Below are 25057 nucleotides of genomic sequence, written 5' to 3'. Positions count from 1 at the left end.
CTTGCTTGAATCCAGTGGCAAAGTGAGCAAGGGACTCACGTCTGAGCATACCCTGCCAACTTATGGCGATCAAAGCGGTACAAAAGGGGGTGGTGATGGACAGAGCATCAGAACCAATCAAACACTCACACCCAGTCAACAGATCTGGGTTTGATCCATCACCGTTCTTTAGCCCACTCTGCCACCCCAGTTCAGACATGGCCATATGCAAATCAGTCTGACCCTGTGCCTCATGGGAACAGTCCAGCCCGAACTGCAAAGCCATGCCTTCCCTGGACCGGAAACAAGCTTCCTAGGACCGGTTTCTGGCATTTCAGCCGTCTTCAGCCAGGCTTGCTTGAATCCAGTGGCAAAGTGAGCAAGGGACTCACGTCTGAGCATACCCTGCCAACTTATGGCGATCAAAGCGGTACAAAAGGGGGTGGTGATGGACAGAGCATCAGAACCAATCAAACACTCACACCCAGTCAACAGATCTGGGTTTGATCCATCACCGTTCTTTAGCCCACTCTGCCACCCCAGTTCAGACATGGCCATATGCAAATCAGTCTGACCCTGTGCCTCATGGGAACAGTCCAGCCCGAACTGCCAAGCCATGCCTTCCCTGGACCGGAAACAAGCTTCCTAGGACCGGTTTCTGCCATTTCAGCCGTCTTCAGCCAGGCTTGCTTGAATCCAGTGGCAAAGTGAGCAAGGGACTCACGTCTGAGCATACCCTGCCAACTTATGGCGATCAAAGCGGTACAAAAGGGGGTGGTGATGGACAGAGCATCAGAACCAATCAAACACTCACACCCAGTCAACAGATCTGGGTTTGATCCATCACCGTTCTTTAGCCCACTCTGCCATCCCAGTTCAGACATGGCCATATGCAAATCAGTCTGACCCTGTGCCTCATGGGAACAGTCCAGCCCGAACTGCCAAGCCATGCCTTCCCTGGACCGGAAACAAGCTTCCTAGGACCGGTTTCTGGCATTTCAGCCGTCTTCAGCCAGGCTTGCTTGAATCCAGTGGCAAAGTGAGCAAGGGACTCACGTCTGAGCATACCCTGCCAACTTATGGCAATCAAAGCGGTACAAAAGGGGGTGGTGATGGACAGAGCATCAGAACCAATCAAACACTCACACCCAGTCAACAGATCTGGGTTTGATCCATCACCGTTCTTTAGCCCACTCTGCCACCCCAGTTCAGACATGGCCATATGCAAATCAGTCTGACCCTGTGCCTCATGGGAACAGTCCAGCCCGAACTGCCAGAAACCGATCCTAGGAAGCTTGTTTCCGGTCCAGGGAAGGCATGGCTTGGCAGTTCGGGCTGGACTGTTCCCATGAGGCACAGGGTCAGACTGATTTGCATATGGCCATGTCTGAACTGGGGTGGCAGAGTGGGCTAAAGAACGGTGATGGATCCAACCCAGATCTGTTGACTGGGTGTGAGTGTTTGATTGGTTCTGATGCTCCGTCCATCACCACCCCCTTTTGTACCATGTTGTGTAGCATGCAGCATACAAGGATAATTTTGCACACCTTTGCAGGCTCATATGGGAGGGCCCCTCCGGTCTTGACCAGCCAGCGAAAGCAGCTTTTCAGGAGGCCAAATGTCCGCTCAATCACACTTCTGCTCCAACCATGTGCCTCATTGTAGCGCATCTCGGCTGGTGTCACAGGGTTCCAGAGGGGTGTCAGCAAACACGGCATGTTGGGGTACCCGGAGTCACCTACACACAAAAAATTGAACAATTAGCAGAGTTTTATAGGAGTGCGGAATACAACATTGCCAAACACACACAATGGTAAACAGTCAGTACACACCGACAAGCCAGGCACGCTGATCTGGCATCTGTGACATCAGCGTTGCAATGCGACTACTCCTCATTATGTAGGCATCGTGCGCAGAACCTGGGAACCGTGCACACACATGTGTGATACACATGTCTGCAAGACATACCACCAGAGCATTGATTGAGTGGAAATGTTTCCTGTTCCGGTATGCCTACTCATGTGCCTGTGGTGGTATCAGGGCCACATGTGTACCACCAATAGATCCGATGACGTTCGGCAACCTCCCCTGTGTATAAAAGGCATCCTTTATTTCAGGGAGTTCAGCTGGGCTAGGGAACTTGATGTACAGGTCAAGGAAATGCAACATCCCCTCCAAGACATCGCGTAGCACACGACTAAACATAGTTTGCGACATCCCACCTGCTGTAGCCACAGTGTACTGGAAGGTACCAGTAGCAAAGAAGTGCAGGGCTGCCATCACCTTCACCTCTGGGGTCAGTGCTGTAGGGTATTTCCGGCCAGGTAGCAGATGTGGCACCAACTGCTCCGCCAACTCCTCAATCAGTGGCCTGGTGAAGCGGTACCGTCTGATGCAGTCGCATTCCTGCATGGTTTCAAGGTCTGGGAACGGTCGATGGACAGCTGGTGCTCTGCAGAACAGAGATGAACAAAGGAAGATTGTCGGTTCATCCACCCATGTGGACATGACCAGGCTCAATACCACATCATACATCATGACATTACACAATGTACTGAGGTGTGTGCTGTTGGGCATGGACACATATGTCACCTACATGCCCATCACCTCACATCTCAATTCCACAAGTCCACATAAGTCACATGTAGTGAAATGGCCAATCATTGGGCTGTGTCACCCTACCTATGTACTGCTGTGACGTTACAAACACACACCACAGTGACAAGTGAGGCCTGATGTCTCGCAGGCATCACAGATCTTTGCAATACAGAAACCCAGGGTCCTGGTACTGCCACATCGACACTGGCATGACATGGCGTATCACGTACACGCCACAAGGCAAGCGTGAGTCCCAAAGGTAGTGGCCAGTGTTGTCTCTGCAGGCCCTACATGTACGTCTCTTAGACACACACACACCATCAAGGTTGCTGCACATACCACATGGATGTGGAGACTGTCTCCCATTGGGTACATTTGATCATCCACCTCTGAGACACAAAATGCACACAGACTGTGGGTGCACATCAGAATTGTGGCTACAGGTCTCACTGTGACGTACATGCCATCACCCCCCAGGACTCAGGGTGTATGTGACATGTCCTAAACATATCCAACCTGCAACTGTGTCCATGACTCATGCCCATCACTGTACAGTGGCACATCACAGTGGTAATGTGCACAACACACAAAGGATTATGCCCCCATGAACACGTGCACAGCCTGGGAGTGGCTGAACAAAAGTGCCACACAACAAACCAAATGTTGCCCCCCCCCCCCCAACACACAGGGAATGCAGCCTTACATACCATGGGACACTGTGGCCAATGCTGTAGGTAGGTGTTCACATGTGTCCCCGGCAAGTAATTGTGTGTTGAAGCTGTCAAATAGTCACACCAATGAGCTCCGACGCTTTGCCATTGACTGCAATGAGGTCCGACGCGGGTGACAATGCGTACGCATTGCACGGTTCATGACCGAGCCGTGCGTATGCCTTGCCATTGACTGCAGTGAGGTCCGACGCGGGTGACAATGCGTACGTATTGCACGGTTCATGACCGAGCCGGGCGTACGCTTTGCCATTGACTGCAATGAGCTCCGACGCGGGTGACTATCATGCATACGCGTCGGGCAGGCATGTTCCGAGACAGGCGTACGCCTTGGCCATTGAATCGTATGGAGACGGGTGCATGTGTATTTTCAAAATACGCGTTGTACAGTCAGTTGACCGAGTCGGCCGCACCCATTGGCTCTGGACAGTCATGGAGACGGATGCGGATTCAAAACTTGTACGAGTTGTGCACTGGAAATTCAGTTGGATGCCTACAACAATGTTGCAATTCCTAGGGTTTTATGAAGGTGAAGATTTGAACGATGCGGAAGACGTGTACGAGTCGTACATTTCCATGGATTGGCCAGATTCATAGAATGCAACTGTGTTGGACCTATCACTGGGGACACATGGCACAGAGTCTGCCTCTGCAGCACAGATATAAGGCTGGATGGAACCCAGGGAGCTCACTTGCCTCCACAACATGCTACTGGACCACATCCCTGCTACCACTGCTGCTGTCTCTGCATCCTCTGGCTCCTGTACTCTGGAGAGGGCCCCAGCCTTCACTGAGGAGAACCAGGCCCTGCTGGATGGGCTCCTTCCACAGTACAGCAAGTTGTATGGGAAACCAGGGGAGCAGGTGAGTGTGCAGTCCACTGCCTTCCTAATTATGCATGTTGTCTGACTAGCAGTACTAGCAGTGTGTACACCAGTGGCAAGCATTCTCACTGAGTACTTTCATCCCCCAAAGTGTGTAGGGACATGTAAAAAACAGGTGTTCTGCATCTAAAGTGCATTTGTGCAAGCTTAAACTTCCCAGGCATTGTTAACATGTCAGACATGCAGGTTATTTGTCCTTTTCCATGGATGCACTACCTGTGTCACTGATTTCCCTTTGTGATGATGAAATGTATATCCAAATGTGTTCAGCACAAATATGGGGCATGTGTGTTAATGGACCTTTAACTTTGTCATCCTCACAGGTTGATGCCCAACAGAAGCAGTAGATATCGCCCGGGCAGTTCGTTCGGTGAGGGTCTACAAGCGCCGGATCCGCAACTGCCAGAAGAGGTGGCAGGACCTTCAGGGCTGGACCCGGAGGATCGCAAGAGTCCAGTTGAAGCTGTCACCTCCTCGCAGGAGGGGCGGACACCGGACTCTGAACCCCCACATGCTCAGGATACTGGTGGTGGTCTTCCCGGACCTGGATAGGCAGCTGAAGGCCAGATAGCAGCAAGGAGGGGGTAAGTCCATGCCAAATATGTGTACTATGTTTGACATGCTAATTGCAGTCTTTTGGCCTGGTCACACTTCCACATTACGTAGGTCTTGCAGTCCAATACTCGGGTCCTTCAGTTGTGTGATGCACCCTCCTCATCTGTTCCACAGGTGTGGCCCCTACAGTCTGTTGCTTGTGTCACTAGGGCACTGTGTCCCTGCAGTTAGCTATAATTCAGCTGCCGGACAGCATCTGTTCCCGTGACTGTTATGTGTTTCATGGGTGGGTCAATTGTTTACCCAATGCCTGAGATCTGACATGTGATCAGCTGTGTGCCCTTGATATGTGTTCCAATTGCTGGTCTGACTCGCCACACATGGCTGGGGTATTTCAAACAAACCCATGCAGCAGGGGACTCCAATTTGTGGGCCTCAGGAGTCAGAATGTCACACTTGCTTAGCCACCTGAATACTGACCAGGTCTAAATACTGTTTCACGTAGACCTGGGCAGTCATGCCTACTCAAGGGCATTTAGAAACACTCTGTAATCCCACTCCTGTGTATCAACTTACAGGTTGTGCTTAGTGACATGTGCCTTCAGGTATCTGCCTCTGTGTCATTATGGTGTGGCTTCCTGTTACGTACGACTGGGGTGTTCATGAGTTTGAGGGTCAGCAGGACATCTGAGATGTGACTGTGAGAGACAAGACCTGTGTGACATATAGGTGTGTGGTCATTTGACAGCGCACAATGTTGTATGCAACTGTGCACTTCAGGCAGCTGGGTTACATGCACAGCAGAAAGAGATGTGCTAATGTACAGGGTGTTGTGTTCACAGAGACTCATATGTCTGATTTGCATGATGTGGGGTCTTCTGGGTCTTGGATATGTTGTTTGCAGGGGCCGGGCAAGTGCACTTGTCAGCTGCAGAGTTTGCTTTACACCTCAGCTATGATTGTGACACAGTGCATAATGTTGTTGTCTGGATGCCCTGCCCCTATGACAGGAGACAGTGTTGACTGACTTTCAAGGCATGCCAGGGCCATGGCATTTAACTTGCAATGAGTAATCCTGCATTGTGTTGAAGTGTGCTCCATGCTCCCCAGTGTGGCATTGACTATCAGGACATGAGAACATCATAGTGTGTGTTGCTGGCATGCATCACAAGCATGTGAAATGAGTCTCTGCCCATCCATTCATCCGGACACCTGTACTGAGTCAGTGGCAAGAGGTGTGCTGTGTGTATAGTGACATACTCCTACATGTTCACTGGCATGTCCAAAAAATGTGTGGGTGGTGCATGTCGGAACATTGGGGTATTAGCATCCAACATGCAACAGCCATATGGGTGCAAGCCCAGGAGGGATATGAGTGCCATGGTTGATGGTGAGACTGACAATTGGCTTATTCTAAACAGTGTTGGCACTTTGAGCAGTGTTCAGCTGATGATCCCATGCCTTGCCCTGTGATGTGATGTACTCACTGTGGTGTGTGCAGTCAGTGCAGGTGACTGATGTTCTCTTTCTTCCTATTTCTATCCAGATACATCCACGGCCACAGGAGGGGACAGCTCCACGGACCAGGACGAGCCACAGAGCCTGACTGGGACAGAAGGAGACGAGTCGGGGGGACCCAGTGGCGCGGAGGGTGAGTGGAGCCACACCGAGGAGTCATCAGCACCATCCACCCCAGCTGAGGGCCACAGCAGCTCGGAGGATGACTCCCTTGTGGAGGCGGGTGTCAGCAGCCACCAAAAACAAGCTAGTGAGGTTGTCCCCGCCACCGCCCCCACCACCACCATCACCACCCTCCCATCGGCTCCCATCCCAGAGGTCCGTGGAGGCTCCCGTGTTCGGGAGCATGTCTCTTTTGTGCCAGGCACCGCACCCCCTGCCCCTGTGTCCCCTGCTGCCCTGAGTGAGGAGTCTGTGGACTTACTTAGACAGATCCATGTAGGGCAGACATCAATGCTGAGTGTCCTCCATGCACACACCAGTCTGTTGACGCAACTGGTGTCGTTCATGGAGGGCATTTCATCGGGCATGTCTGCCCTACAGAGGACAAATCAGTCCGTGGCCTCCTCCCTGACGGCAGCAGTGTCCCTCCTCCAACAGTCTGCACCCCTCCTACCCCTGCACCACCCACGATTCCTAGCACCCTACCTGTCCCATGCACACACCTGCACATTTTCACAAAGCCACAGACACGGGCAGCACACAAACACCAAAACCAAGGTCTAGACGTGAACACAAGCAAGCGCAGGGGACTGATACCACACTCACAGGAGATGGTTTGCAGACACACACACAGTCATCCACAATCACTCCGCAGTTCTCCGATACCTCTCCCTCCCAGCACCCTTCCCTTGCCTCACCTGCAACCCCATCTCCACAGACCTTGTCCTCTTCCCCACCGACCCAGCAGATCCAGATTACAAGGGGAAGAGGAAGTCCCCACACACAGAGGGGAGTGCCCCTCACACCTGGATTCCCTTCCCCAGGCGCAGTCAGACTGAGGCCCCCACCCGCTAGTCCCCCCGGAGCCGGAAGAGCAAGACCCCACCCCCGCCCCGCAGCTCCACGGCGAAGTCTCCGTCCTCCATCCCCCAGGCCACCACTCCAGAGGTTCCCCGCCACACCCTGCCCCGGGTTCCCCCACCCACAGATACACCATCCCCAAAATGCTGAGGCCCTCCCCCCTACCACTTGCTCTTCCACCCCCGGTCAGACGGTTAGTGCAACTGATGTGGGGACCGTGTACCCCCCTCTGTCCTGCCGACCTCACCTGAACCCCATTCCGCTCCTATGGAGTTAGGCACTGCAGTGGAGTCCACGACCACCCCGTCCGTCTTGGGCACTGCATTGTGGACCCAATCCACTCCATCTGACCTGCCCACTGAAGTTGTGCCGGCACCCACCCCATCTGACTTGTGTCCCATAGTTGTGACTGCACCCACGACTTCAGTCAGCTCCACTACAGTTGCCAGTGACTCTCCTGCATCCATCACCCCTTCAGTGCCTCCTTCTGCTGCGCCCTGATCCTGTCCCTGCGGTGCCTGGCCTGCCCCCATGTATGCCCCTCCGAGGGGATGTCCCCTGTCCTTAGCAGTGCAGGCAAACAACGTGTGACAGTTGTCACTCAAGTTCACTCCTTGTCATTTGATAATGGACTGGCCATTGGCCTTTGTTCTGAACGGACGTTTAATTTTTTATCTGCTGAATAAAGCTTTTTTTTTTTATCCTTGTGAATTTGATTTAGCTGTACATTATGTTGATGATGTTTACCATGACCTTGCAGTTCTAATTCTGGATTTCAAATGTTGACTGCTGAGGTGTTGATGTAAGGTACTCCATGTGGTCCATGAGATATGTATCCTATTCTGGTCGGTATCCATGTCATCCTTTGCAGCTAACTGGGTATGTCATGATCAACAATTTGTGAACATCTCTGTGAACATTTCATTTGCATGGTCACATCTGTGGCTTGCACACGTGCACATATGATGTGCTTCCCATTGTCCAATTGTCTATTTCCCTGACTTTGGGCGCATCTCCACTGGGCCTACAGGTGTGAGCATCATCGGTGAAGGAGCAACTGGGTTCTCAGTGCAACTTGCTGGACATATGTGTTGAGTATGTGCAGATGACTTAAGGGACACTCCCGTACCCAGGCTGTTATGACCAGAGCCTTCATTGTGTGGTAACTGATGGCTGACTGACCAAGTGTTCTGCTGACATGACTGAGACGTGCTGTGACTATGTTTGGCACAGCTGAGCTTCCACACTTACTTGAGTCCCCTCAAGTAAGTTTGTTGTTCCGTGACATAGCCTGGGCCCATGGTGTGTGTTGTGTGAGCATGTGTGTGTGTGTCCATATCCCTTTTCATACACAGGCAGTGTTCCCTTGATATGTTCCTGTTGTTTATGCTTGCTTTGTGGTACTGTGTTCATCCCACGACTTTGCCATGGGCTACCAGATGTGTGGGTGCATGACACACTACTGTTAATTGGTGTTTCATCATTGGGATTTGTCAGTTCTGAGTGGTGGTGATGTTGTCAGACGCAGATGGGACACAGTCAGGGGTCCCCAAGGCACTTGTTTGTTCGCAATATCATGTAGTTGTCCCTAGGTGATACCTTTCAGTGATTGAGACATGTGTATGTGTGTGTGACTGCTCCCACTTGTCTGGTTCAGGGCTGCAATGTTTGCAGGTGTCAGCATGTGTGCCTTGTGGTTCGCCTTGGCTTCTGCATTGTCCTGGGACTGTGGCAGGTATTCTGAAGGTTACGTGAGCTTTGACATCTTGGCCATGTACCGCATACTGTGCAGTATGTTTGTCATTCACCAGGGTTGTAAACTGTCCTTGTGTGATGAGTCTGTGCACCTTAGTTCCTCCCAACATTACTGTGTTTGTTATGGGTGCATGTGCAATGTCACCTGTCCATGTGGGCTTCACAGATGCACATTGGTGCAGTTCAGGGTGTGTGGTGTTGAGGGTGGACTGATGTAAATGTTTGCATGGATGGGCCCCTAGCTCCCGTTTGTCCATGGATGACGGGCCATGCTGATTGATTTGTGTTTGTGTAGATGTGAGATACGTTTTGGGCACAGGATACATGTCTGGGTTTCACAGTTTGTACGACATCTACCTTTGTCACCACAGTGGAGGTGTCATGCATGCTTGTGTCACCCCAATGTCTGGTCCCTGGGGGTAGTGCTGCTGTGTGTCAGTCTCTTGCTGTGTTAATTTGTGTTCATTCCAGCTTGTGTCACATGTGTCTGTTGTGCTCCCTCTCATCTCACAATGCCTGATTGCCCACTAAGGGGGTCCAATGATGGTTTACTTTTGTATGGCACTGTGTCCACATCTGTGTCACTGTGGTTCAGCCCCCCTCATGTGTTGTGTAGTTGCCTGGGGATACTGAGACACACACACACACATGTTGTGTCAGATGTGCAGTGTGAGGTTGCCAGTTTGTGTTGGTGCATCTGCACCAGTGCATTGTTATTGCCGTTGTGGGCCATTGTCTGTATGTTGTTTTTGTGATTTACCCTGCTGTCCCTGTGAGTCATATCACATCATCCTGCACATTTATCCTGGTAGTTAGGTCCCATTGCTGGCATGGAATGGGAGTTTGTGACCTGACACCTACAGTCTACACAGGTTGTTTTGATTTGTGTGTCTATTTTCGAGATGTATGTATGCTTTGTGATGGTCACTTCTACTTTTGTGTCATTGTACACTGTATTCATTGTCAGCCCCCATGTGTGGTGCTTGTCTGCACATGGCCGAGAGTATGTTATGTTTTCACAGCACTGTTAGCCTCACCACATCTCTGTGGGTATGGGACACAACCACTAGTTTGCCCAAAAAATGTTTCATGTGTTCGGACCGCATGCATACATGCTGTTTGGCATTTGCAGCTTTGATCATGATGACACTTAACTTTTGGTCACTGTGATGAGGGGGGTTTCAGACCCCATTACCACAATGCTCAACATTTGCTGCAGTTTGGAACCACACACTTAACTTTTGTTCTACACAGTGAGGGGGTGTTATTCTTACATTGACACAGTGCTATAGTGATGCTTGCCTTGTGTAGGCCACACTCCGTGTTTGGTCACACATGTGATGGTAGTTACATTGTATGTTCGAAGTCATAATCACTGTGGTGGGCATTTGTCACAGACTACACACTGTTGTCATGATGTTAGGGGGTATGTATTTTCCTGACATACCTAATGTTGGTGTATGATGGATGTGTGGCGCATCACCCATCCTATGAGTGGGGGTGGCAGGGGTGATGGGCAACATAAGCCCTATGGGTGGGGGTGGCAGTAGTGATGGACAACAGGTCCCCTATGGGTGGGGGTGGCAGTAGTGATGGGCAACATAAGCCCTATGGGTGGGGTTGGCAGGAGTGATGGGCAACAGGTCCCCTATGAGTGGGGGTGGCAGGAGTGACGGGCAACAGGTCCACTATGAGTGGGGGTGGCAGGGGTGATGGGCAGCAGGTCCCCTATGGGTGAGGGTGGCTGTAGTGATGGGCAACAGGTCCCCTATGAGTGAGGGTGGCAGTAGTGATGGGCAACAGGTCCCCTATGAGTGGGGGTGGCAGGGGTGATGGGCAACATAAGCCCTATGGGTGGGGGTGGCAGGAATGATGGGCAACATAAGCCCTATGGGTGGGGGTGGCAGGGGTGATGGGCAGCAGGTCCCCTATGGGTGAGGGTGGCAGTAGTGATGGGAAACAGGTCCCCTATGAGTGGGGGTGGCAGGGGTGATGGGCAACATAAGCCCTATGGGTGGGGGTGGCAGAAGTGATAGGCAACAGGTCCCCTATGAGTGGGGGTGGCAGGAGTGTTGGGCAACAGGTCCACTATGAGTGTGGTGGCAGGGGTGATGGGCAACAGGTCCCCTATGAGTGGGGGTGGCAGGGGTGATGGGCAACATAAGCCCTATGGGTGGGGGTGGCAGTAGTGATGGTCAACATGAGCCCTATGGGTGGGGGTGGTTGTAGTGCTGGCCATACAACCCCTATGGTGGCCTGTTGTTAGTGGCCAGGATGTGGATCCCCTGTGTGTGTGTGCCATTTTGCAGCTACGTGTCGTTTGTTTGTGTGGTAGAGGTCTGACTTACCGTCTGCGCCGTCCACAACTGTTCCTGATCCGGTCATAGTTGTAGAGTACTGGTATGACCTGCGCAATGGGATTCATAATGTGTTCGTCTCGTACATGCTGCTTGTTGCTCTGTCTCGTACCCGTTGCAAGCTGGGCCGTCTCGTAGCCGTAGATTGAGTTGTGGTGCGAATCATAGCTGATATGGTTCTTTTCCGGATGCTGTGACGTGCCGTATGTGGCGACCCGTCCGGCGCGTAGGAAGTACGCATCCTACTTGTCAGGGCGGAAACTGCTACGGATACTGCTTACGGGCAACTCGGTTCGGCGTTAGGAGTTACGGCTCGGAAGGAGAATGGAGCTTGAGTCACAGTCTACGTGTCAGTCGGGCTTTTGGTAGTTATGCGCATCGTACTTCATCAACAGGATAGACCGGCTCTGGCTACGGTCGGTTGCACGGTAAGGCTACCAACAGCTCTCGGAGAGCTGTCTGACCCGGATCGGAATCGACCCCACAGTGTTGTCTCTTACTGTGAACGCCTGCTCATTTCAACCCTTCAGCCATATCTTGTGCTGGTAAGAAATACCCAACATAGATTTTATCTAACCAGGCTAAGGATGGGTACATTACACTTTTTAGTAGCATGCCCAAAAATGGAAAAGTGGCACCACAAATCACCAAACTGTCCATGTGACGGAAAAACTCCTCAATCCATGCTGCATTTTATTCTGTTTTGTAGTTTTTATAGGAACATCTGTAAACTAATTTTTAAGCCCCTTTTTTTTATCAAACATGCTTTTTAACTATAAATTTGTAATTTTTTTTTATTTTTTTTTATTTTATAACATTTGTAAAGCGCTGCCGTTACCCGAGGGTGTCCTGGCGCTGTGTAAAATACAACAAAGAGACTCAGCATCAACCAGGAGAGATTATTCCGCAAATAGCCACGTTTTTAAGGCTTTACGAAAAGCCAAGAGATTAGTGAGCTCTCTTACGTGTAAAGGGAGCTTATTCCATGCTTTGGCTGCATTCACTACAAAGCTTCTGCCCCCAGGAGGCTTTTTTTGCACGAGGAACACAGACTAGTTTTGCGGCACCTGACCTAAGCGTTCGGGCAGGAATATACCATACTAATTGCTCCTTTAAGTATGCTGAACCTGTTCCGTGAACCGCTTTATACACCAAACATAAAGCCTTAAATTGGGTGCATTTTCTTATAGGGAGCCAATGAAGCCTCCTTATCTCCTTTGAGACTGAGGTATACTTGGGGATGCCTGATATAAGCCTAGCAGCGGCATTCTGCAATAATTGCAGTCTATTCATTATTCCTTCCTGGATATTGAGATATAGACCATTACAGTAATCCAACCTGGACATAGTAAGTGTTGTAACTACTGTTTGATGGCACTCTATGGGCAGAAGCGGAAGAACTTTCTTACAAGATCTTAAGGCAAAAGAAGTGGCAGCGGACACTGCATTCACTTGATCACTAAAACTGAGCTTGTGATCCACCCAAACACCTAGATTTTTTACCTTTTTCCTGTTGTTAGGAAGTAGGCCCATAGAGTCCAGCCACCATTTCCGGGACCAAAACGAAGGGGCATTACCAAAGCAGACCACCTCCGTTTTGTTAGAATTCAATTTCAAACAGTTTCTGTCCATCCATTTCCCCACCGCATTCATACAGTCCTTAAAACACGATGCCGTCTTTTGCCATTCATGTGTTTGTAAAGATACCACAATTTGTGTATCATCGGCATATGAAGTCAGGCTAAACCCGAAAGACTGAATGAGTGGTGCCAGGAAAGAAACATAGACATTAAACAGAGTGGGGCTTAGAGAGGACCCCTGTGGAACCCCACAAGGTAGGGAAAAGGATTCCGAAGAGAATTCCCCAAGTGATACTAACTGACTTCGGTTAGTGAGGAAGGACTTTAGTAGGTTCCATGCGGGTCCCTGAACTCCGATCTCCTGCAACAAATCATGATGGACCGTATCAAAAGCTGCAGAGAGATCCAGCATGATGAGAAAGGCCTTACCTCCATTATCTAAAATGGCTCGGATCTCTTCGATAGATTTAAGAAGAGCCGATTCCGTGCTATGGCCTCCTCTGAATCCGTGTTGAGTGGGGTGCAGAGCTTGCGCCGCCTCCAAATACAAACTGAGTTGAGTGTTAAGATTTTTTTCCACGATTTTGGCCGGCAATGACAGTCTAGAAATGGGCCTGAAATTATTAGGGTCTTTTATATCCAGATTAATTTTTTTAAGAGAGGCCGAATAGAGATTTTTTTCCATTCTTTGGGAAAATATCCCTCCTTATACATTGCATTAAAAATGGGCGTGAGAGCTTGTGAGATTGGTTCTATGGCTAATTTAGCTATAGATATCGGGCAAGGATCTGAGGGGGATCCTGATTTGATCCCTATCATAATGTTAATAGTGTCATTAATAGAAAGTTCCTGAAATTGATCTAGACAAGCTTTCTTGGCTACTATGAGGTCCTTCCCGTTATTCATAGTTATCTCAGATTTAGCAAGGGAAAAGGCGAAAAAAATAACATTCACCTTCTCGTAAAAGAAGTTGGCGAGTTTGTCACAGAGTTCCTTGCTAGGCGTAATAGTAATGGCTCCTGGATTGGCCAGATTAGTAACTGTGTTGAAGAGTTCTCTAGCTGAGTTTGTAGCCTTTCTAATTTTCAGGGCAAAATAAGCCGCCTTGGCGCTTTGGATCAGCTTTTTATATTTAGCTACTCCACATTTATACTCCTCTTTATCACAGTCTAGGTAATTTCTTCGCCATATTCTCTCCTGATGCTTACAAATTAGTTTTTGATCTCTCAGCTCCTGAGAGTACCAGGGCGCGGAAGGTGTTTGTCTTGTGACCTGGTGCCTTTTAATTGGAGCTAGTTTTTGACCTGCCGCCTCTAACCAAGATGAATAGCATCTTGTGGCCTTATCAAGATTATCTGGAGACGGGACTAAGGTATGATTGAGGACCTCAATGAGGTCCCCAGCGGATACCCTGTTCCAGGATCTAAGCATTAATTCTCTTTTCATTGGTTTGTGAGCTGATTGCACAGGGATGGCTAGATTAAAAAGAACCGCTTTATGATCCGACCAGATTAGGGGTAAAATAGACAAAACCTGTAGTTGCAAATTATTTGTAAAATTACCATCTAGTCTGTGTCCAGCCTGATGGGTTGGACCGAACACCATTTGCCTTAAATTATTACCCTTCATAAGATCTAATAATTTGGCTGTGTCATTATCTAGGAAATCTTCCAAATAAAAATTAAAATCTCCTAAAATCGTATTGGAGGTAGTGGTAATACTGCTCTCCACAAATTTTCCAGCCTGAGAGCAAAAACTACTTCTGGGGCCCGGTGGTCTATAAATCAGGGCACCTTGAAAGGTGTAGTTTGGGGAAAGGTGAAAGGAGAAGTCCAATACTTCGTAGCCTTCCACCTCCCCTGGCTTAAAAATGGCCGCCAAGGAAGAGTGATATATGATCGCTAGCCCACCTCCTCTTCCAGTGGACCTACTCAGGATATGACAGACATAGTTGGGAGGCGTAGCTTTAACTAAATCCGGACCCGAAGCATTATCTGTCCATGATTCTGTAATAAACGCCTTTATCCTCTATAAATGATGCACATTCCAGGCTATGTTTAATTAATGATCTTACATTCATAAAGACACATTTCCAATTACTAATGTTTATTTCAGTTTTCCGCTTTTCTTTCCCAATTGTAAAGTCAATGGGCAGGAACAGTAGCTCTGGGATTTCCATTCAACAACCTGGGCATTCTGTTCGATGCCTTGTAAGGCCCTCCTCAGGGTTAATGCAAACACAGAGGTGGGGCTTATTAGTAGGGTTAATTTTAGAGAAAATCCTATGCAAAGATAATCTATCATATTGCAGTTTTGTACTAGAAATACCTGATTTTCCCTCATCAAAGAGGCTGGTCGCGGACGGGCGCAGACGGGCTTGCCTTTGGCGTGCCACCGGCGCGCTCCCGCCAGTGTGTGTTTAAATAGTCTCTTCCTGTGAACAGCTAGAGCGTCTACCCCGGACCTACCCAAAATGGCGGCCCTGCGTTGTCAGCGCGGAAGAGCCCCTACCGTGTGCAGAGAGCAGAGGAGGAGGAACGTAAATATCACCCCCCACAAGCAAAATGCAGTTAAATTCCAGTTTTTTTAAAAATGACAAGTTAAAACCAGTAAATACACCTAATTACATTACTTAAAAAAGGCTTTTTTTGTGCAAATACAGCAATAGCAGCAAAAGTGAAATACAACTCCCGGCTGAGCCTCAATCAATCAATCAATCAATCAGACATTTATAGAGCGCGCTACTCACCCGCAAGGGTCTCAAGGCGCTGGGAAGGGGTGGGGGGTGCTGCTACTGCTCGAAGAGCCAGGTCTTGAGTTGCTTCCTGAAGGAGAGATGGTCCTGGGTCAGTCGGAGGTGGGTGGGGAGCGAGTTCCACGTCTTGGCAGCCAGGTAGGAGAAGGATCTTCCTCCGGTGGTGGTTCTGCGAATCCGTGGGACGGTGGCGAGGGCGAGGCTGGTGGATCAGAGCTGTCGGGTGGGTGTGTAGAACGTGAGGCGGCTGTTGAGGTATATGGGGCCCATGTCGTGGAGAGCCTTGTGAGCGTGGGTGAGGAGCCTGAACGTGATCCTTTTACTGACGGGGAGCCAGTGCAGGTCTCTCAGGTGGGCAGAGATGTGGCTGTGTCGGGGGATGTCCAGGATGAGTCGTGCAGAAGCGTTCTGTATGCGCTGGAGTCTTTTCTGTTGTTTGGCTGTGGTACCAGCGTAGAGGGCGTTCCCGTAGTCCAGTCGGCTGGTGACGAGGGCCTGGGTGACCGTCTTTCTGGTTTTGGTGGGGATCCACCGGAAGATCTTACGGAGCATGCGCAGGGTGTTGAAACATGACGACGAGACGGCGTTGACTTGCTTGGTCATCGTGAGGGAGGAGTCCAGGATGAAACCCAGGTTGCGTGCGTGGTCCGTGGGCTCGGGGGCGGTGCCCAGAGCAGGGGGCCACCAGGAGTCGTCCCAGGCGGAGGGGGATGGTCCGAGGATGAGGACTTCCGTCTTGTCTGAGTTCAGTTTCAGGCGGCTGAGCTTCATCAATTCCGCGACGTCTTTCATTCCATCCTGGAGGCTGGCTCTGGCGGTGGTGGGGTCGTTGGTGAGGGAGAGGATCAGCTGGGTGTCGTCAGCGTAGGAAATGATGTTTAGGTTGTGTTGGCGTGCGATGGCTGCGAGGGGGCTCATGTAGACTTTGAAGAGGGTGGGGCTGAGCGAGGAGCCTTGAGGTACGCCGCAGATGATCTTGGTGGCTGCTGAGCGGAAGGGAGGTAGGCGGACTCTCCGAGTTCTGTCGGAGAGGAAGGAGGTGATCCATTCCAGGGCCATTCCTTGGATCCCGGCGTGGTGGAGGCGGTTTGTTAGGGTGCGGTGGCAGACTGTGTCGAATGCGGCCGATAGGTCGAGGAGGATGAGGGCAGCAGTTTCCCCATTGTCGAGCAGGGACCTGATGTCGTCGTTGGCTGTGATGAGGGCGGTCTCGGTGCTGTGGTTTGCTCGGAATCCGGGCTGTGATAGGTCGAGGGAGCCGTTTGTCTCGAGGAAGGCGGTTAGCTGCTTGTTGACGGTCTTCTCTATGACTTTAGCGGGGAAAGAGAGGAGCAAGATGGGGCGGAAGTTCTTGAGGTCCGTGGGGTCCGCGGTGGGTTTCTTTAGGAGGGCGCTGATCACGCATGCTTCCAGCTCTCCGGAAAGGTGGCAGATGCGAAGGAGTTGTTAATGATGTTCCGGAGTTGGGGTGCGATGATGGAGTCGGCTTTGTTAAAGATGTGGTGTGGACAGGGGTCGGCTGGGGAGCCGGAGTGGATGGTGTTCATCACGTGGGTGGTGTCTTCAGTGCTGACGGGGGTACAGGCACAGAGGTTGGTGGTGGGGGGCGTAGGTTCGGTGGTTGGGTGCGTGGTCTGGGTCGCCGAAGCTGTTGTGTATGTCTGCGATCTTGCGGTGGAAGAACGAGGCGAGTGCGTCGCAGAGGTCTTGCGGGGGCATGATGTCGTTGTTGCTTGCGCTGGGGTTGGAGAGCTCTTTAACGATGCTGAAGAGTGCCTTGCTGTTGTGGGTGCTGTTGTCTAGTCGTTCTCTGAATTCTGTCCTTTTGGTGGTGCGGATCAGCTGGTGGTGTTTGCGGATGGCGTTCTTGAGGGCTGTCATGTTTTCTGTTGACTGGTCGTGGCGCCAGGCTTTCTCGAGGGTACGGCAGGATTTCTTGGAGTCTTTGAGGTTGTTGGTGAACCACGAGGTTTTCTTGCTGCCGGGTCCGCTGGGAGGATTCTTCAGTGGTGCAAGGGCATCGGCGCAGTTGGTGAGCCACTGTGTGAGGTTACGGGCTGCTTCATTGGAGTCCGTAGTGTTGGCGGGAGGATTTTGGCTCATGGAAGTGGTGAGCTGGTCGGTGGTGATCTTGCTCCAGCATCTTCGGGGAGCCTGTTGCGGGTGGTGGTAGGTCGTGGTTTTCCTGAAGTTGAAGTGGACGCAGCTGTGATCTGTCCAGTGTGGTTCGGTGGAGTGGCTGAAGGAGATGTGGTTGCTGGAGGAGAAGACGGGGTCAAGCGTGAGGCCGGCGTAGTGGGTGGGGTTGCTCACTAGTTGCTTGAGTCCGAGGTTGGCGAGGTTGTCTAGCAGGGTGGTGGTGTTGTTGTCATTGTTGTTTTCCAGGTGGAAGTTGAGGTCCCCTAGGAGGATGTAGTCTGAGGAGGTGAGGGCAAGCGGGCTGATGAAGTCTGCGATGGCTTCGCTGAATTGGGTGCGTGATCCAGGGGGTCTGTAGATGAGAGTACCTCTGAGGGTGGTTTTGGGGTCGGTGTGTATCTGGAAGTGAAGGTGCTCGGCGGCGGTGAGGGTGTCGTCGGCGTTGGTCGTGATGCAGATGGTGTTTCTGTAGACAGTGGCGATGCCTCCTCAGTTTGGTTGACGCGGTCCCTCCGGGTGATCTTGTAGCCATCCGGGATGGCTATGGCGATGTCGGGGGCTGAGGAGGCGTTCATCCAGGTTTCTGTGAGGAAGGCGACGTCCGTCGCTGTTGTGTCGAGGAGGTTCCAGAGTTCGACGGCGTGCTTGTGGACGGAGCGGGACGGAGCGGGTGTTGAGCAGGATACACTTGAGGAGACAAAAATTACACTGAGCGCGCTCGCGCCAGTGTGTGTTTAAATAGTCTCTTCCTGTGAACAACTAGAGCGTCTACCCCTGACCTACCCAAAATGGCGGCCCCGCGTTTTCAGCGTGGAAGAGCCCCTACCGTGTGCAGAGAGCAGAGGAGGAGGAACGTAAATATCAACCCCCACAAGCAAAATGCAGGTAAATTCCAGTTTTTTTAAAAATGACAAGTTAAAACCAGTAAATACACCTAATTACATTACTTAAAAAGGCTTTGTTTGTGCAATAGCAGTAAAAGTGAAATACAACTCCCGGCTGGGCCTCAGGAGACTAAAATTAAACAAGCTTTTATCTTCATTTGTCGTTCGGGGAATTTGAAAATTATAAACTCTGTGATCCGATATGTGCTACTTGCAATTAGAAAAAGAAAGGATTACACATACCTGGATGTATTGTTATATGAAAATATGGATGAAAATGGTTAGCCCCTTCAATTCAGTATTTATCCTGACAAGATAAGGCACCTGCATTTTATGTAATTTCATGCACTTATGATCATTTGCACATCAAAATCTTATGCCTGTTGTGCAAAAATTTTAACAAGTTCCCAATCTCCCACATTGACTCGAGAAATGTGTAAAGACAAGATGCGGCACCGTGCACCTTATGTACCCTTTATGCACTAATAAGCACCAGCACTTTAAACCAGAATGAATTATTGCAAAGCTGTTAGCGTAAAATTTGTTTTGCCTCCAATCCCTTATGGCTGTTTTATAATAGTATAGTGTATTTTATGTATTGTGTATGAATTAGTATCCTGTTTTGTTATGTTTTAGTCTGTATAAATACAAACTGTAATTTCTAATAATTTTAATTATAATGTATTGCAGGAATGTTTGCTATAATATGCTTTTATGGTGGTTTTTATTTAAACCGAATAAAGCTGAATTTGAACTTTGAGTCACTGAGACACTTGTAGGAGGTGATTGTAAAGAGATGACTCCAAGGCATGAGACACCACCCGTAATCAGTTAGCGGTCATGGAGTACAAACCCTGAGGCATATCTGGAAAGCACCTGCAGCCCATATGCCATATCATTGAAAGCTCATGAGCTTAGAGCTTGAAGAGGACCTCCTACTAATTAGCCACTGCACTGACATGCCATTTTCTTCAAGTCACAAGTCACTACTGGGAGAATAAAAAATAGCAGAGCCCTCGTTGTCTATAAAACCCTCAATCATGTCTGTTTAGGTCCATTCATGTATCCATTGGTATGTCCTAATATATACAACACTTATATTACTGTACAATATGGAGAAAAGAACCTGGTAATCATTTAGAACTTCAAACATTCAGGTGAGTAAAATGTTCTTTTTATATGAAATTAGTATCACAGAAATAACACATCGTATCTTAGTTCCAAACACAGTTGCTTGCCAGTCTCTTGATTACAGGCAAAATTGTTTGTGATGATGTATAGATACATTGCTGTCATCGCTTCATAGATGGCTTCAGCCGACACATGTTTCCTCCCTTTTTGGGACTTTCTCAAGGCTATAGTCGAGAAGAATATCTCATGAAAGTAGATAATGGTCCCTCACTCTTTGCTTATACAGAAACATGAAATATCGCAGCCAAATGATGCTTGTAAGTGATTTTCCTCCAAAATAACAGTGCAAGTGGGTATTTTAGTGGCTGCACAATACAACACACGTACTCAAAAAATTAAAAGTACTGAGAGTGTAAATCAATAGCCTTTTGGGCTGCTAAGGACCGTGATAAGTCCTTAATGAACGAGACTTGCTTTGAGGTTCTGGCCAAAACACAGCACTGCTTAAACACGATCTCGCTAAGAACTTATCACTGATATTACTCACATGAATGTTTGAAGTTCTAAATAATTTCCGGTATATCTTCTCTATATTGTACAGTATTATAAGTGTTGTATATATTCGTATGTATCAATGGATACACCAATGGACCTAAACAACAATCATGGCTCGCATGACTTTCTCCTCCTGGTCTGCCAGTGCGCCCGTACTTGCTAGCGAGTGCTTGGTACGTGAGGGCAGTTTCGCAATCATTTTCAGCGCTCCAGAAAGCACTCGCGGGGTTAAATCCTCCTTTGGATTTGATGGCACAAAACAAAAAAACGCGTTTCATTTTATTAGAACAGAGTCATCATTTTTAATTGAAAGTCAGGCAGGTTCAAGTCACGCCATATTGGAGTGGTAAAATACATCACAAAGGCAAAATTAGCTATTCATTGCACCCGCAATGAAGAAAAACGTACATTTTCTCTGCCACAGCTATCTCATTGTACAATAGTGGAGATATTATACATCGTTACACACTAATGTGACGTTTCCAGAAAATGATCGCAGCAAGATAAGACACATGATTGCGCCCTGTATGGGTTTACAGCGCTGGGTGCAAAATACAATCTTCACTACCACAGATATCTTATTCTTTTGTAGCGAAGATATTCCTTAGATCTGTATTTGGCATTTCAAGAGATACTGGCAGCGTGATAACAAACTTAATTGTGCCCTGTATGGGCTAGCAACGCTGGGTGCATTGATACTCAATTCGCCTACTTTGCAAACTACGCCTGCGCAATTAACAGAATTGAACCCAAAATGGGCCATGTCATTCTGCGCTATTTGTTCCACTCCCAATTCACTCATATTACAGGATCATATCTATCGGCTGGTGGCCCTGCATGCTCACTATTTACATATTTACAAGTGCACCCCAAGTTCCTCTCCCATGTACAGGCCTGTTGGTGATTTAGGCACCAAATCTAAAATATATCGTGATTCCAGTCTTTGCAGTTGCTTTTCTCTGTCACCACCTCGTATGTCTCGTAATATATTGGTCAATGCAAAAATATTTCAGTAAATGCCTGTTGCGGTGTGCCTGAAAGTGCCTTGCGACAGGGTCGCGGGCGATTTTGGATCGCCCGCTGGTGTTCTAAAATGCAGACTTTCGCTGGATGGATTGTGCTGCCCGCATACTTCAGGCCGCACGGGCAAGTCAGGAAATACACCACGAAGGGTGTATTGCAGTTCATAAATTTGGTAATACGGACAGGGTCTTTATAAGTCCTAAGATTTTATATACGGTCACCTTGTTGCTGTTAGTACAGGCCTTGCACCTACCACAGGGAAAAAAGCCTGTTATACCCTGTACACCTCTCTGCACTCTGGGTAATGGCAAGTAGCTCTTTACCAGAAGGTCTCTATTGGAGCGGGTTTTTCTAAATGTCATTGAGGGATGAGTAGATTATTCCTGTCCTATTACTGTGTAAGACTTCAGTATATGGCAGTTGGCCTGCATTATTTTCCTCACACTATTCACTGCACGGGAAAAGCTTGTTATAAGCCTGAAAGTGTCCTTCATATCGGACTTCACCTTTATAGGTTCATCTCTTAGTAGGTCTGTCCTGAACTTGCCTTCAACTCTCTTAATAGCTTTTTTTCAGAACTCCCTTTCGGTACCCTCTCACTTCAAACCTTCGAATCCTCTCAAATGCATCTCTCTGGAAATCATCATTCCTGGTGCTGTTTCCTTTCATCCGTAATAGTTCCCCATACGGGATGCTATTCTTTAGATTAATCGGGTAACTGCTTTTTGCATGCAGTACCGAATTCCCTGCCATGGATTTTCTAAACAGTGCTGTAACACATACCCTCAGATCCAGGAAATTAACCGTAGTCGAACTTATCTCACTCGTAAATTTGAGGTTAAGTTTGTTACAGTTGAGGTAGTCGATGCATTGTCTGGCTGACTCTTTCATGCCACGCCTGATCAGAAAAAGATCATAAATATAGCGTCTCCAACTGACAGTGGTCTCCACCCATCTGTCACAGGTGTCGGACCATGCCACCTGCTTCTCACACCAGCCTACCAACAAGTGTGTATAACTGGGAGCGAAGCAAGGTCCCATGGCCGTTCCTTTTCCATGTTTATATACCTGGTCCTGAAAAAAATATATATATATAATATCCAGGATGTCACAGCAGTAAGATGAGTATTCTCATGATGTTACAGCAGTGAGATGATGTTCTCTCATGCTGTTAAAGCAGTGAGATGAGCTTCTCGCCTGGTGTCACAGCAGTGAGATGAGCTTCTCTCATGGTGCTACAGCAGTGAGATGAGGGTCTCTCCTGGCGTTGAAGCAGTGAGATAATCTTCAATCATAGTGTTACAGCTGGTTTCACAGCAGAGAGATGAGCTTCTCTCATGGTGTTACAGCAGCGAGATGAGCTTCACTCATTGTGCAACAGGTGTGACATGAGCTTTACTCATGGTGTCACAGCAGTGAGATGATCTCTCATGGTGTCACAGCAGTGAGATGAGCTTCTCTTGTGATGTTACAGCAGTGAGATAAGCTTCTATCATGGTGTTACAGCAGTTAGATGAACTTCTCTCACGGTGTCAGCAGTGAGATGAGCTTTACTCATGGTGTCACAGCAGTGAGGTGATCTCACATGGTGTCACCGCAGTGACATGACCTTCTCTCATGGTGTTACAGCAGTGAGTTGATTTTCTCTCGTGCTGTTATAACAGTGAGATTAGCTTCTATCACGGTGTTACAGCAGTTAGATGAACTTCTCTCATGGTGTCAGCAGTGAGATAAGCTTCTATCGTGGTCTTACAGCAGTTAGATAAACTTCTCTCATAGTGTCAGTAGCAAGATGAGCATCTCGCATGGTGTGACAGCAGTGAGGTGAGATTTTCACATGGTGTTGCAACGGTGAGATAGGTTTCTCTCAACATGCAGTAAATATAGTAAAATAACTTATCATCGCTGAGTCACTGCAGCAAGATAACCCCTCGGGTATGAATCACTAAGGTGAAACACAGATGAGAGGATGCACTTAGGGCACTCAATCAATACAGTGCAGTGTCTTCCCAGCCTGTAGTACCTTACAAGAAGCAATGTAATCCTCATTCCCAAAACAATGGCAAATGCACAAGAAGATCTTCTGGTCCCGGGCTTATATTGTTTAATGCACCTTTGGCCCATCAGGAGTGATGCAAAAAATCTTTCCAGCCTCCGGCCATTACCCTAACAGTGCCTCCAAAGCCAAAGTGCAAGCTGTGAGAAGCTCTTGCAGCCTTTAGTCACACCAATGAGTAGGGATTAAACTCAGGTCCATTATCACAAAATTACAGTAACTAGCCATTTCCCCACTGTCCTGCAATTTGGGCATTGAAGACCCACCTCTTATAGCCTTTCTTTTCAACCTTTCACACATATGTTCTCTACTAGACCAGACCTGTCACTGCTGCCTCCTGTTCTCTTGCCCCTCAGGCACTGCTGCCTATTTAATCTTGACTCCATGTCAATGCTGTAAGATGCCCTACCTGCCTGTGCTACCTCTGCCTGGTGCCCACGTAACCTCCTCTCTGCCATTGCTAAATATGCCATTCCTGCATGTTTCAGTATTACAAGATACCAACCTGTCCCTGCCTCTGCATCAAGAGAATCCATGACACCGATACAGGGTGCACTACAGTTGCAGGCAGGCTATGCCATGAGCTTACTAACATTGTGCTTCGTGATTCTGTCTGAGTCCTGGAAACCTTCCTATCAATATCCTGCCTGCCCTGTGTCTTTGGTAAGCAGAGTATAAGCAGCCCTGCAACACAGCTGAGGTGGATGCCTGCTCTGTGTCACTGTAGAGGGTCGCTCTAGTCTGAACACTTGCGCTGTGGTGCATCCTGAATTCAATTCACAGCTTAGGTGTGATCCGGACGTAAGGGTGAAGCCATGCAGCATGTTCTTGTCTATGGGACTCTGCTATGTGATGTCATTTCATGTTTGAGTCATGATGTATTGTGCTCTTAAGCCCATAGGTCACTAATAAAAAATGCTTACTATACCCTGCAATTGTATTTTTTAGTTCTCTTGTTGGCTGGTCCCACCCTCAACAGGTTTATGTCTAACCAAGATCCCTGTCCTGCAGTGCTACCTGTCCCAGAATTCTTCATAGTGTCCTCTTTTCACTGCCACTTGTCATACTGAGCACTGGCTTGGTGTTGTTCCTATGTTAGATTCTGTCGCCTTTAATGGCAAGGTGAGGAACCCACTAGCTGCCAACTGCCCACCCCTGCAACTTTATCAAAGGCCAATTGTGAGTCATAGGCTTGCCCAGAAATGTAGGTTCCAGTCTGAATGTTCTTTGAACCAGCCAGCTCTTCCTCCAACACCCCTCTACCCTTACGAAAACCCTGCTATTACCATCACATGTAACTTACAATTGATAGGCTTGCCAGAGAGATGGATTCTGAATCCTCTTTACATGCTGCACGGAGAACCGAGGCAGGGTCTTTGCAAATTCTCTTTCAATTTCTTTGAATTCAGAAGAACACCTCTGAACCTCCACCATCTGCAAGGCAGAAAAATACAGAACATTGGTCACTGCAAGGTAAATGTACTCCCTTACATAGTACAAGGTAAGGAAGGGCAGACACGTCTTTACATCAGCAGTC

General features: G+C 48.8%; 1 protein-coding gene across 1 annotated transcript in view; it reads right to left on the bottom strand.

The window, feature by feature from the left end:
* Positions 1-25057, bottom strand: part of LOC146854284 (protein mono-ADP-ribosyltransferase PARP12-like) — a 245160-nt gene that overhangs the window by 14336 nt on the left and 205767 nt on the right. The window contains exon 13 of the mRNA XM_085652065.1: positions 24824-24954. Within this exon, the coding sequence (XP_085508191.1) occupies positions 24824-24954 (131 nt within the window). The remainder of the gene's footprint in view (positions 1-24823; positions 24955-25057) is intronic.

Source organism: Triturus cristatus, chromosome 4_1 (genome assembly GCF_964204655.1).
Source record: "Triturus cristatus chromosome 4_1, aTriCri1.1, whole genome shotgun sequence".
In the NCBI taxonomy this organism is placed as follows: domain Eukaryota; kingdom Metazoa; phylum Chordata; class Amphibia; order Caudata; family Salamandridae; genus Triturus; species Triturus cristatus.
This window is presented reverse-complemented; position numbering and strand designations above follow the sequence as displayed.